The following is a 15,588-nucleotide window of genomic DNA, read 5'->3' on the forward strand; positions in this document are numbered from 1 at the left end:
GATATGGACTCTACTCGCCAGCCTGCAATCAGTGGTCTAGAAAGGCAACAAGTAGATGAGTCTGTGTCTTGAAATCTGGTGAGTAAACAAGTTCAAGTAATCCCATAAACCCTTCATTCTGACATCCACCACAGGAACAAGATTCCTTTCTTTACACTGCTTTTGACAGACTCTATATGGTCCCATAGAGTTGTGCATTCATTTATTTCCCAAATATGGTACCACATTGTGAGCAGTAACACAGCCAAAGGATTCCTGGTTAATGAATGGCAACTAGTCACTGAAAGTAACTGGCCATGAGCTACAGAGAGATTAAAATTATACCTCTCCTAGTTTAACAAAAGTAACCACACATTGTTGTGGGTTGGTTTTTTTTTTCCCCCTTCCAAATTAGGAAGAGCCAGTTCTTTGGACTCCTTAGTATACAAGCAACTTTGGTCAAATTAAGTTTTTAGGGCACTAACTGGTACATAACACCAACACAACACCTCAACAACTAGTTAAAAGCTTTGCTGCTCTCCTGGCTCTGTGAAAATCCTCGATGACGAGCCACAAGCTTGCAGAGCACCATGGAATGGTAAACCTGCTTATCAGGCCACTTTCTAGGACACAGGGAACTCACAATCCTTGAACTAGACTAAAAACTGGCACCAAGGTCTATGTACGTGCTCTTTTTCTCCTGAAGTTTCAGTTATTTCCACAGAATAAAAAAAAGAAGTAGTTTCCCAAGTAACTGAAATTTCGTATTTTGTTGTGCTGTATACAAAACTGGAACTTGAAAAACTAGGGGGATGCTTATGTAAAAGATTTGTTGTAAAAAAGGGAGGAAACCTTTCCATTTAAGATTAATTCAAGCCCCTATTTACTGTAAAAGTCCTAACAGTGTAGGACAGCCAAGCAGTAACAGCTTGTACTCCCGACCCTCTGGAAAGGAAAACTTGTCAACAGATTTCCTTAAAATGTGCACACAAAGACACAAAGACAAATTATAGAAAAAGGTACCCATTTATTCAAGGTATGACAAGGATATTTACAGTATTCGTTTGCTCAGAATAAGATCCATCCTTATGAGTTTTAAAGCAGCAATTATAAATTACATTTAAAAGGGGAAACATTCCAAGCATGTTTCTGTTAGAGATATTTTTACAAGGACAGAAACACTTTAAGGCTAAGTTGTTTTGACCTTTGCTGCCACCCACATTTATCTTGACAAAACTGTCCCAAAGACAACATTGCCTTGAGGGACAGACTGTGCTAAATTCAACATACAATTCTGTTCCCTCAAATGCTTTTCACAGCAGTTCACATGTGACAAAAAATTGACTTTTGATTTAAAACAATTAATTAAATATAAATGAGATGACCTGCCTATACCCCAGCTTTTCAGAGAGGCAAAAGATCATCCACAGCAACACATTAACCACCTCCAAAAAACATCATCAGCTTTCTTGTGGATGAAGGTACTTCAGCTTACCCAGCAAGTTGCTGCAGCCAGAGATCCACAGTCATGGGGTGCAATCCACCTTTTCCATCACATTATTTTTCAAGACAGAAGAACAGAAACCTTCAGGTAGCTGATTTCTAAGGTAAATGATGAAGACTGTCTGTTTTAGACAGCACTTGGTTCCCACAGCACAGACTAGTGCCCTAGCACAGCAAACAGGACAAGTTGGCTACAGAGTGGTATTCTCTAGTCATTGTGACACACAACAGAGCTATAGGAGCAGTTAAAATTGGGTTATCTAAAATGGTTTATCTCTTGAGGTAGAGCCCACAAGTCATATTTACTCCTGTCTCTAAACTGTAATGAACAAGCCATCAAGCAAATATAACCATTATTGGTCATTTATAAAATAAACCCAGGGATTTTTTCAGATATTATTAATTGTAAAATAACAGGTTGGGTTTATTGTTTTTTGTTTTTTTTTCCCCTGAATCATTTGTGCCTGTTTTAGAAGGAAGCAAATTAAATCTTAATAATAGTAAATTATGGCTATTTATACACTTACAATGAAAAAGCCCCATGTTTTATACAAATAAACTTCAGAGCAACTTTCAAAAGAGTTGGTATATGAGGATTTTTTTTAAAAACTTAAAACTTGCTTTGGAAAATTCCAATTTTAACTGCACAGTAAAGAAAACAAACAAACAGACAACCCCCCCCAGACAGTAGACCTTTAGGCTACATAGCTACTTTTAAATACTACATTGGGTAATTGTTTCAGGATTACACGAAAGGGAAAAGAAAGTGAAACATAACAGAACCCCCCCCCCCCTTGCCTCCACAAACACAATTCACTGAACAAGCAGGGTTTGTTAGGTTAGGACACTGTAACTAAGACTATTGAAAGTGCACAACCTTAAACAGCAACAGAAGCAGAAATGTGCATTAGGAGGGGACAGTTATTCCAGGTTAGAATCCTCTGTAACAATAAAAGCTGTTGCTGTAACCAAGAGTTGTTTGAAGATAACCCAGTAACAAGTTACAAACAAATGGAGATTGGCACTTGATCTTTAGTCAGCCCCAGTCACTCCGTTTTCTCCCCAGAGACTCACATACACAGAGCTTTAGGTTTCCATTTTATTACTGTAAAAAATAAAAAGTCAATTTGTAGTTCCAGAGTAAACAAAGAAAGCTTAGTTTCAAACTGTTTAAAAACAAAGCTCCAAATTTGGATGAGTTACATGTCACAGGGTTCACATCAGCACCTCAACCTAATGCAGATTTTGTGAACTAAGCACATTTCACAAAGTTTTCATGTTAGTGGCAAGGGGCTACATTCTCATCAAGGATGCACATGTAACATGGCTCAAGGAGAACAACCTGGAAGGACTGCAAGTCAGCTTCCAGGGTTCCCCACTGAGCTCTACATGGTCAGAACCAGCACTGGAGAACAAAGTTATTAAAGATTGACCTTTTGCATATTCCGAAACGGAAGGCAAATACAATCAAACTAACATTTGGCTTTGAAACATTAAGATAACAATGCTGTAATTTCAGCCACATATTTACAAAAATGTTTACAACAGAACTGTGTAGGGTTTCCTTTTTTATTGTCATAATATACTTATAGATGAACAGTCATCTTAACCTTCATGCAAAGATGCATCTCTTGTTACACAAGAAGTTTCCTGTTTGATTTTTTGCACTCTGAGGATAGCAAGCAGAGGGTTGGGTAAATTTGGGTCACCATTAAAAATGTAGGCCTGTTTGCTCTACTGCACCTTCAAAATAAGGAGGTAAAGAACAGGCACTGTTAATTCCACAAGGGTTCATTGCCTCTAGCTTATTTTCCAAAACCAACAAAAACAGTCTTGAACAGTTGTAACACGGGTTATTCCATGACTTTCCCCTCTTCCGTTTACTTCCCGAACTCTGGAGTTACTTTCCTAGAAGCACACTTGCTGAGCTTCTTTTCTAATGTATATTGTTGACTATACATTTTAAATTAAACTGTTATGTAAAGAATGTAACAAGCTTTTTCCTTTGTACACAACTTAATCTTTGTGCTGAGTGTTCTTCAAAGGGATTTTATAAATAATACAGTAAAAGTTTAGATCAGTCTTCCACCCTCTCGTCATTATACCATGTTGTTGCTTTCTCCAACTTTATCTACAAGCTGTGGAAAAGGAGACAAAAAGGTTTTAAGTTGATGATGTTTATGTATAATGAAGTTACTCTCAAATACTGCTTGCTACTTGCACAGTTAGTATGCGACTGGAAATGAGAGTCAAGTAGTACTCACCCCGGTCTCATGGTTTAGGTTTGTGAAAACCAAAATTCTTACAATTGCAACTGTTTCTGCATAACATGTTTTTCTCATGTAGACATTAACAGTGCAACATGAAGATGCAACAGAATGAGAAAGGAAATAAAAGAATGCAGATAACACTGCCAGCTTAATGGTTAAAACAAAACAATACAGTCTCAGCCACACATGCATTAGTAGACCAAGGAAGATATTTCAACTGACCATTACTGTGGATTCTCTTCTGAGCCTACGTAGGCTTTGAATAAAACATTAACAATTATCTTTTAAAAACAAGATTTAACCCCATTATGATCAAATTAAATAAGATCAATTGACAAATGAAACATTCAATTGATCGTGAATTATGAGCCACAACTCGGCCTAACTGTGAGACTGGAACACTCATTTTTAAAAAAAAAACAGCCTGGATGCACCTAAGTTATTCCCACTATTAATTTTTAGTAGTAGCTATTAAAACTGATGCTTTCAAAAATAGTATTACAAATGCTTGTGTTAAAAGACGTACAAAAATTAGCACAGTAAAAGTAGTTGACTGAAAACACCATAGATTAGCATCTTTCTGTTAGTTGTCTTCAAATCCCTGGCCATTTGGTTTAAAAAATGGAAAACTCCATTTGAAAAAAACCCCAAATCTTAGTAATTGACAAAAATGTAGCCTGCTGCAGTGGACCTCAATAAATATATCTGATGAATGACTATGCATCCTGAGAGTTTCTGGGTTCACCATACAAGCTGCAGCTTAACATTGAACTCCACTCTTTGCTTTTACAGGCCACTTCTAAATTCACACAAACACTGAATCACAGTGTCCTCCTCATTGTACAGACAGAAGAGGCCCAGGGCAGTGGCAGGATTCACCTATCTGATCACCCAGGGCCAAGAGTGAAGCAGGAAGAACCTCAGTATTCCCAGTCACAATGCAGGGCTCTTCCCACTTTACTACCCATGAGCAGGGGCAGCTTCTGCAAATGTGTCCTTTTGTTCCTTTTCCACCCAGAAGTCTCTACCTGGAAATGAATGTGAGCTGTATGGTAGAGGAATGCATTTGAAGTCACTTCTCCTAAGTTATATTTGCTTTATTTTTCATGCATTTCTACAAGTGCTGTATCAGTGGAATAAAAACCAGAACATGCTTCAGTTGTTGCATAAAGTACCAAACTTACCGAGCTAATACCAGGTAAATTCAAGAGATATCCAAGAACTGGAACTCTTCTAATAAAGCCAACCACCACAGGAAAGAACCCCCTGTAGGTAAGACATCAGAAGATTGCATTAGTTTTTACAATCAGGCTTCTCTCATGTTGCTATAACGTGAAAAAAAATAGCAGGTAATTTTAAAACCAAGATTACGTGAAATCTTGCAACTTGCTAGTAGCACACTTGTTTACAAAATATATCAATACACATTCATCAAAGAAAGGAGAAAAACAGGAAACAAATGGCGTATTTTTCAATGGATTTCATTTTCTTTATAGCTGGCAACTCTCAGTCAGCTCACCAAAAAATAACTCAAGCAAGAATACCCAACTTTGTCAGCAAAACTGATTTCTCAGAAATAGCACACATATTTTGAGATAATTCCTCTTTATATGATAGAAAATACATTCAAGACCCAATGTAGAAAGTGAAGTGACTTCTGAGTAATTAAAACCATATATGGTACTCTTTACATTAACTAAAGAAAATTAAGCATGACCGAGTTGTGCATTCATTTATTTCCCAAATTTAAGTGGTTTGAATCATGACCCCAGGGATGCTGCCTGGCATAGCTGCTATAGTGTAGCCTCTGCACTGTCCCCTTAATCTCTGCAGCAGAAAAACAAATTTTCAGTGGCAGTAGCTCAGCTGTTTGCAGCCAGCTGGTGGCAGTCCCAGGGATCTCGTGTTGAGCATTTCCTGCACGGAATAAGGATTAATGTGCAATGAGGCCACAGCCAAACAGGGAAGTTTCACAAGTCATCATCCTCTTCGTCACACAGCTAAGAAATGTTTGCTGGGTAATATCCACACCTATAAGGGTGTGGATTTTTTTTTTTTTAAGACCAGATCATTTCAGCAGCCCAATAAATTGTGAGGCAGGGCAACACAAACCACCTATAACAGATTAAAACAACTGCTTAGTCCAGGAATAAGGAACAGTCAGTACAGCAGGGATAACACTGTCAGCCAGAACTCTGCAGGGCTACAATCTGAACAAGCACCTTAGATTACAACAACAACATAATAGCCAGGGCAGTTTTCTGCTATGCAACCGAGCAGCAGGATCCTGAGGAACAATTTAAAATGATGCTTGAGGAAAGACTTCATTTGTAACTTCTTTAGAAAGGAAGAAGTTGCTGACAACAGGATGATGGTTCAACTGAACAAGACTGAAGCAAAACAAAAAGCTTTGCTTGAAGTAGTCACCAGCCACTGAAGCAAGTGATTTAGATTCTATCAACTAACAAGCACTAGAAAAGATGGTCACCGAATCATGGAATCGTCAAGGTTGGAAAAGATATTTAAGATCATTCAGTCCAAACCTCTGGTCTCCAGATGCTTGAAATTGAAACAGATCAGATAAACGTTCACACCTGGAATTATCCATCCCTTGTTGATTCCCTTCAGTCTAAGGGATAGGTCCTAGGGATAACTATTGATCTTTTTTAAACCTCTCAACATTATTTTACTTGCAAACATCACTAGATAATCTGTAACCATACCTGCTTAGGCATACTAACTTCCAACTCTTCTGAGATCTTTTAAAAGGAGGGGGCTTTGTTGAAAACACATTCTACTTGCTTTGTACCAGCTGAGTAAACCAAGCACTACATGCAAGAAGTGACAATGTATTCAATGAAATGCTGTGATTATCACAGCACTTGCAATGACAGAATTCCAAGTAGAACAATAAGAAATACATTACACACATAAAATTCATTTTCCAAAATTTTGCTGTCTCCAGTAGGAGCCAAGTTCAGATTTGTTTTTAAAAATTGACTTTTTTTCTGAACTAAATACCAGATTAACATACAATTTTTCTGAGTACAGAAAGAGCTCCATGAGTACAATGGTCTCACTTTGATTAGCAGGAACAGTATTATTTAGCCAGTCACTGAACACTTCAGGGTCTGAAACTTCATCAATAACCATTAGTGAAACATCTGGACAGAAGTCCAAGAATAACCAGAAGCCTCCCTGTCTACTTTTTTGCTTTGTTCTGTAGGGAAGCATGGAACTTCAACCATGGAAGTAAAGATAAAGATATAGATAGCTATGCAGGCTGTAACAAGTCAAATTCTTTCACTATTACAGTTGCATTTATGAAGAACTTAAATGACACACTGTGAAAGTTACAACATGTTTCAAGATTGCTGTTAAAATAAATAGAAATTTCCATTTTTCCTTAACTCAGTCAAGATACTGCTCACCCAAACAAGCAATTCTGACTCTAAGGCACAATTGTAATGAAACACAACAGAAAACATCTTTTCCCTGGGCTGCCATAGTGATGAAATTATAAGGTTACAAACCTAGGATGGTACTAACTAAACGTTTTGCCCCACTTGTTAAAGAAAAGAACAAACTCCCTGTTGCAGCAGCCAAAGAGTAGAAATGAGCCAAGACATAAACTTCTTGTTTATCACAGTATGAAAAAGGATCCTGGCTTATTCCTCTTTACAATTCAGCTATCCTGACTCTGACTACAGCAAGCTCCTACTGTGGGGTCCAACAGCACTCTGACTGCTGGTTATTTCCTGCTGGAATATGACTGCAAGTATTTCCCTGCTACTGACCTCAGGCTTTTACCTAGCTTGACTGTGACTGCAGGCTCCAACCCCATCAGACACAGACTGACCCCCAGCAGATCTTTTACAGCAGCAACTCCCTTCTTTGTGTTTCTCTGGATCATTGCTTCCTTCTCTGGGCTGTGCTACCCCAAAGTCCCCCCTTGACCAGCCAAGCCACCCCTTTTATCACATTTATCTTTATTAGTCACAGCAGTGACCCATTAAGGGCAAGGCTGTTCCTCTTCTTTGGTAATTAATACAGCTGGGATTTATCAGGAGCGAGGTTGCCTGTAATCCTTTCTTCTACACCTACAACCCCCCCAGTCAAAAGACAGTACCAAGTACCCCTTTTCCATGAGGAGATATTTAAACTTCACACTGCTAACAATTTGGGCTCCCACATATTTTGAAGCGTTACACTTCTTTGGTTAGACATCAGCATTATCAAAGTCACAAACTCACAAACTTTAGCGGATTACAGTCTTGGAAAAACACTTACCAACTTGTAAATAAACAATTTCATATAACATCTGTCCAAAAGGAACATTTAAAGGATGTTGCTTTGTCAACCTTAACACAGAAACACTACACAAATATGTTTATTCCTACGTAAACTAACACAAAATTGTTTTCAAACAAGACTTACCTGAACAATAGGAAGAACCCATAAATTTCAAGGATCATTCCTATTAAAGGCCAACCAATGAGAACTATGAGCACCCCACCCAGGAAGAAGCCCGTTGCTTTCATTTTGTGTTTTTGAAAGAAGAATCTAAATGTTCTTTCTAAACCGATAACAAAAGACAAGCCGGCCACAAATAAAACCTAGAAAAGACAAAAACAAGCCAAAGAAAGAAAACAATTATGTTCCCAAGTACAGGATGTAAACACAGATACACATGTATTTTCCAAAATGAGACTGCTTTTCTTGCACAACTTCTTTTAATACCAAAAGACAGTTGGTGAGAATGAATTTACTATTGATTTTCTTTTGTAAGGTACATCTTAAACCACTTGTAGCTCTCAGCTGCTTGAAAGTAGAGTCTATCCTTTGTGATCTCTGCCAAACACACTCAAGACAAAAGATCTGCTGACAGCAGTTGTATCTGCCCTGTCACATACATACAATCTTTACCACAAAGGGTGCTGAAGCTTAGTCCTACTGACAGCAAAGGTTCCTAAAAACTAAGAACACACATAAAAGCACCTCTGTTCTGTGCCACTGACATCTTCAACAGCTTCTACTGATCTACTCATAGTGCAAAGCCAGAGAAGGAAAAAGCTGAACAGTTGTTTTTTACTGTTTATTTATTTGTTCCAGTATAGACTGAATTATCCACTGTCACACTAATCCAAATTAGAACTATTTCTGGTGTCCTGCTGCAACAGGACTTGGAATTATTTCAGCCACATTTGTGCTCAGAAAGCAATAATATCTCAGATTTTACTCAAGATCGTTTTACTCAAGTTTAAGTTTTGTATGGTATTTAATAAATCACTTTCTTAGAACCCCCTGCCCTTTCCAATATAACCTTTTTTTTTTTTTTTTTTTTTTTTTTTTTAAATAAAAACAACTCTCTGCAAGGATACAGTACCTTTTCTTGCATTATCTTTGGTTAGCACATAGCCTGTCATTGTCGCTTCCTACCTACGTTTTCATTTTCCCTAAACAGGATCTCGTATTTCCACCTTACATTAGGAAAAGAAGAAATAAGCATTATTTCATTTGTCACTCCTCCACTGCACACTTGATTTGGTGGTTCATAACAACGCTTCAACCAATGCACCTGAATTCAGATATATAATTTTGTATTTCCCTTCAGGGAATCTCAGTATTTGAGAATGAAATGGAAAATGGATCTGTTTGGCTGCAGACTTTTAGGCATCAGAAAAAGAGGAGGTGAACCTCTACCAAACAGACTGTGCTTTGGCTGGCTGGCAAAGCTGAGAACAGCAGAGGCACAGAGACCATCACATGCAGAAAACACCCTGTCATTTTATATTTGGATTGGAAATTTTATGTACCAGAACTAGGATTTATTTTCTGTGCTGCTTTGAGCGACCACTTTGATTTGGTACAAGCTGAAGATACTGAATCTCTCTTTTATGAAAGAGGTCTGGCTTTTCTAAAGCCAGAAGTGTCAGCAATTCATATTTCTTTCTTGCCTCATACAGCACTGCAAAGCTACATTTGCTAGCACATATTTAATGATTCTTATCCAAAATATTTACTTAAATTGACAGTTATCTTAGAGGATCACAAAAACCCACACTTGCAGCAGCACAACAACTGTGGAACAAGCTGCTTCTTGTCTACCAACATCCCACAGGCCTGACCCAAGGTGATATTCACATCAGTGTGAGCTGTTCTAACCTCAAGCAGGAAAAATGATTCACTCCTATCACTGAGCACAACTCCTCCTTTGTACCAAATCACCACAGTAATCTTTGTCGTGCAGCTTCAAACTGATAACATAATGCTCTATTTTCAGTTTAACAGATCACGTACTTGATTCTAAGCAGTACAGAAAAGGCACTTACATTTCCAATAGCCAAAAGAGCTTTGTCAAAGAAGAGTATCATTCCAAAGAAGAGGAAAAACACTCCAAAGCCTGTTAGGCCCATTCCAATCTCTGAAAGAGAAGCAAAATTAGGCATGTAACAGAACATGGTACCAAGAAAGAGTCATGGATAAAAACTGGGGAAAAAAATTAGAACATCCAGTCTAAAGACATTTTAAATTTGGAAACTTCCCTGAATGTACAAATATCACTAATCTTGTAGACACCAATTACTTCAACAGACAGAACTTTGGAAGCTACTCATCCAAAAAAAGTCTGTATTTGGAACTAGACACTGAAATTGAATGCAACCAAAGCAATCATGGATATATACATAGGGAAAAGACATATGTCCCTTTTGATTAACTGCTCGTATGGAGTAAAGGACTGTTTTGTAAAGAGATTTCATTTTTCAGATTAGAAAAGGTCGTGGGTTTGATTCCCATATGGGTCATTCACTGAAACAGCTGGACTCAATGATCCTTGTGATCCTTCTCTCTCAACTCAGAATACCCTGGGATTTGCAGGTCTTATCCCATTACCTTTACCACAGTAATGTAAGTACCCTGGTCCTCTCCATCTCCCTGAGACCTCATGTTCCATCTCCCATGACTTTGCATAGCAGTTCCACTCCCCCCAGTTTCCAGATGGAACACAACTTGGACGAGTCCTGCAGGATTTTTCCAAGTTACACATGTGCTGACAGCTATCAAATGCTAGCTGGGTCTCCAGACAATTGCCAGTTTTCATAAAACTAGTGGATACTAAATATTGAGGGATTCATGTTCAATTATAATTTTCATGCCTCATATTTAATTTTTATTAATTAAATGGTAGATCTACGTTACACATAGATACGATATCTCTTGACTGCTAGTGTTGCAGAGCAGTTTCATTTAATGAAATTTTTCATTTTATGATCTTAATTTACAGATTTTTAAAAAAATACTTTTTGTACTTAATGTATTTGCTTACATTATGGACTGGGCTATTAGTTGGACTCGATGCTCTTAAAGGTTTTTTCCCAGTCTAAACAGTTCTATGAACTTTGAGTTCTGCAAAGGATGTTCAAGAAATACTGGGAAGTCAAGGGTATGAAGGTTTGTATGAGAAACTGGGCTAAAAATGTCAAGCTATGATTAAAACTACCACTTGACGACAGCCTTTAAAGTATCTTGAGGACTGCTCTTAGACATACATCCTGCTTTTAATTTTAAATCTCTAAAGCCTTCCTTTGACTCTCACACAGACTGAATGGGAGAGAAAAACCAGGAATGGCAGCACCAGGGCTGCAAACACAAGCATTTATTATTGCTTTTCCTGTGACCAGACAATTCAGAAACCTACAGGACACAAAAACACCTGAGCAAAACCTGCCCTAACACTATGCCTGTATATATGTGTATTTTGAAGTTCCAAGTAGTTTTGAAACTATCCTGAAACAAACCAAAAAACCACACCCACAATCACAGCCCTCGCTGCTACTGTTGGCCAGATCTACCTCAATGTATTTTAATTGCGCTTTGTGGATGTAGCTTGTCATTTGCTGTCGCTTGATCAGCTTGGGAGCAAAGGAGGATAATTACGCCTGTTTCAGGACTTCCAAGTAGTGACTGGAAATAAATTTCAAAACAGCTCAGAGATTTGTTACAGCAACATTCCACTCCCCAAACTTCTCCAAGGGCTTGGCTTTCAGCAAGGCTGCAGAGCACATGCTGTTAGAGCTGTAGTTCTATAGTACAGCCTGCCACTTTAAAGTGTTACTATGAGCATTTTAACATCCCACAATTAAAACCATAAGTAACTCAATACAATCAATTTACCAGAGTCACTCTCTTACTTTTTTACAATGAAAAACGGAATTGCAAATTGTATTTTCAATGGATCTGCTGGCTGAAGGCAATGTAAAAATTGCAACTGCCCTTTTCCCCAGTACTCTTTACTTCAGAGGAGCAGAAACAATCTGTATTCTGGAAGGAAAACACTTGGAGGCAGGACTCCAGAGGAATTACCAGCTGCCAGCAAGATAAATATGCAGTCATGGGAAGTTAGTTCCTCCCCCAGACACAGCTCAAGGTATGGATCTGGCAAGGAGGCAGAGGCCAACTCCCAACAGCTGCTGCAATCACCACTCTGACACTTCTCTAATCACCCGAAACGGCTCTGCAATCACTTCTGCCACAATGCACTCTGATTCACTTCAGAAGTCACCCTGTTCTCTGGTTAGGGGAGGGAAAAGGAAAAAAGAGAAACGAACATTATTCTCATTATCCCAAAATAACTGCTGGAAAAAGATGAATGGTCCAGGACTATTATCTTCTGGTGCTGATAACTCAGCAGAGAGTGTTACTGACTTGATTTATATCAGAATTTGTAAATATATTTAACGGCTCTTCTTAGAGGAAGGAAAAGAAAAAGCGCTGGCATCTTGTATAAGATCTTTTCAATAACAAACAATGAGTATTTATAGAGGGAGAAAACTATTTTTAAATGTTTTCTCCTGTGCCAGAAGAGCTTTCCCACATTAATCAAATACAACATATCAATGCCTAGAAATGCAGAAACACACACCAGCCAGGTTGCACTTATTCTGGATTATTATGATTTCCTGAGACAAGGGAGCAAACCCTCATCCATGTTTAGCCAGAAATTCCATAGGCTGTACAAGAGTACTGCAGCACCGTGTCAAAACAGCTTAGTAGAAATTAAGATTCAAAATTAATACATTGCTTGTGAAAGATTAGGGCAGACAATGCACATCCCAGTCATTAAAAAGTGCAAAATAAAACGTAATTGTGCGCTATAGGCTTTTAGAAGACAAAAATGTATACCGCCCATATTCAATGTATAACTATTATTTTGCTAGCAGTATTTTTTTTTTAGTATCGAAAATTTAATTTGGGAAAAGCTAAGTGCATTCTTTTGCAATTGCTGGTGGTTTATAACGCCATTCAATGCACCACTTAAAATTATGTTCTAGACTACAGAGGCAGGATTAACTTTGCAAACATCAATGGATGCAGTCAGTGGTTCTCTCCAGGTATTTATCACACAACTTCACCAGTGACTCTGTGGCTAACTCTGCATTTTTCCAGATAGCAGTGAATTTTAAAATATCTGACGAGCTATCTTCAGAATTTCAGAGAAAATGGCAAAAAACCTCAACCCTTAAAACCCCTAAATGTCAGAGTATTTTATTTAATACTCTTGTCTCTGACAGTTAAAACCAACAGCCTTAGCACTGGAAATAGCTGAAGGTCCCACATGAGGAACAAAGCAAAAGAAAAACAGTGAGTCTTTCTGAAGAGATTTTTATTTTTTTGCCCAACGAATACTCCAAACAGGAAGTTAGGGGCAACAGCAAAGCCCACAAGGGTTTAGTCAATCAGAAATCTAAAAATTAACCCCAAGGGTTAGTACTCATCCCAATAACAGCACAATATGCGACTATCTCAAGAAATCATTGACCCTGAATGCTGCTGCCTGTCTTCATCCTTGGCCTCAACTGTCTCTCCAATACCTCCATTTTCAGTACCCTGCTATCAAACTTAGTTATTTTAGCTTATTTTTTTTTCTAAATTTTTCACACCCTCCTTCATAACTGATGCTGTGGTGCTTACCAGGCAGACTCATTTCCTTCTGTGGCAATCATACCAGAAATGCATCTTACATGAGATGGTAATTTAAATCAAAGGCCTATCATTGTCCTATGACTTGCAGCTTAAGCTGTTATCACAGAATCACAATGGTTAGGGCTGGAAGGATCCTCTGGAGATCACCCATCTAACCCCATTGCCAAGGCAGGGTCACCTTCAACAGGTGATGAAGGAACCAGGTGTCCAGGTGGGTTTGGAATGTCTCCAGAGAGACTCCACACCCTCCCTGGGCAGCTGTTCCAGGGCTCTGGCACCTTCAGTGTAAAGTGCTTCTTCATGTTGAGTTAAACTCCTTGTGCTTTACTGCATGGCCATTGCTCCTTGTTCTGTAGCTGGAAACCAGTGAAAAGTCTGGCACCGTCCTCTTGGCCCCGGTTTGAGATATTTATATACATTAATGAGATCCCCTCTCAGGCTTCTCCAGAATAGACAGGCCCAGCTCTCACTAGTGATGCTCCAGATCTCTCATCATTTTTATTCCCCTCCACGGGACCCTCTCCAGTAGCTCCTTGTTTTCCTTGCCCTGAGGAGCTCGGAACTGGGCAGAGCCCTCCAGGTGTGGCCTCACTGGGGTCCAGCAGAGGAGCAGGATCGCTTCCCTTGACCCGCTGGCCACACTTCCCGATGTGTCCCAGGATCCCACTGGCCTTCCTGGCTGCCAGGACACACTCGTGAATTTCTTTACTTTGAATCCTTTGATCTCTATTTCCAAGCATTTCACTGGAAACAAAACTACGGCCACACACAAGTATTTTTACTTTTTCCCACTTCAATGTCTTGTCCTCGCCTTGAAGCCCCCTCAGTGTCACCTGCAGACGTTTGGTGTGGTCCCAACAAGAGCAGCACAGTAAAGCTCTTGAAATAATTAAGATGCCAGACCACTGACGTCCACAGGGAGGTACAGGAGGAGAGTCGAGCTAAGTGTTACTTTGTTTACCGCTCAGCTTTCATTCATTTATTCATCCATAGTGATCAGTCAAAGTGCAATGGGTGCAAACCCACAGAGGGGCTATGTTAGATAAAAGGAAGAATTTTTTTTCCTGTAAAGGTAGTCAGGCACTGGAACAGGTTGTCCAGAGAAGCTGTGGCTGCCTCATCCCTGGAAGTGTTCAAGGCCAGGTTGGAGGGGGCTGGGAGCAACCTGTGACAGTGGACGGTGTCCCTGTCCCTGGCAGAGGGTTGGAGTGGGATGATCCTTAGGGTCCTTTCAAACCCAGGCCATTCTGCGATCCCGCCACACCTCACCACACCGAGCACTCGCAGCCCCAGAGCAGCGCCGGCCGCGCTGGTGGCAGAGCTCTCCTAAGGGAGAGAGGGTCCCTGCCGAGCGCTGCCCCGCCGCTCTCCATCCCATCTCCCTTTCCGCGCTCCCCGCCAGCTGCCGCTACCGCCGCACCGGGGCCGCCGCGGCTTCCACTGCGGGAATGCGGCCGTGAGAGCTCCCCCCGCCCCCGTCCGCTCCCACCCCGCCGCGGGCTCCAGCCCATCCCCAGAGGCCCAGCCGGACCCTGCTCGGCCGCCCCTGGGAGGCCCCGCCGCGGACAAAGGCTGCGGGCCCGGCGAGGCCGGCCGCCCTGGGACACCCCGACGCCCCCGGCCCCGCAGCCCCTCCTCGCTCCCCCGGCGGGAGCGGCGGCAGCGCTTACTCTGCGTGTCGGACAGGGAGATCATGGTGGCGGCGGGAGCGGCACCGGCTCCGGGACGAGCGGGAGCGGCACCGGCGGCGGCCACGTCTTCCGGAAACACGCACCCCGCCGCATGAGAGGCGCCCGCCCATTGGCCGGGCCGGCCGCCAATCGGCGCCCGCCTTGTATCGGCGCGCGGGCGC

General features: G+C 40.6%; 1 protein-coding gene across 1 annotated transcript; it reads right to left on the reverse strand.

Moving 5' to 3' along the window:
• Positions 1-986: 986 nt before the first annotated feature.
• On the reverse strand, positions 987-15,536 carry GOLT1B (golgi transport 1B). The gene is made up of 5 exons (XM_040063067.1): positions 15,407-15,536; positions 10,085-10,176; positions 8,190-8,368; positions 4,937-5,018; positions 987-3,620 (listed from the first exon to the last, which is right to left on the reverse strand). Exons 1-5 carry the CDS (start codon positions 15,429-15,431, stop codon positions 3,582-3,584), a joined length of 417 nt encoding a protein of 138 aa, XP_039919001.1. The 5' UTR covers positions 15,432-15,536; the 3' UTR covers positions 987-3,581.
• Positions 15,537-15,588: the final 52 nt, after the last annotated feature.

This window comes from Hirundo rustica, chromosome 4 (genome assembly GCF_015227805.2).
Source record: "Hirundo rustica isolate bHirRus1 chromosome 4, bHirRus1.pri.v3, whole genome shotgun sequence".
Lineage (NCBI taxonomy): Eukaryota > Metazoa > Chordata > Aves > Passeriformes > Hirundinidae > Hirundo > Hirundo rustica.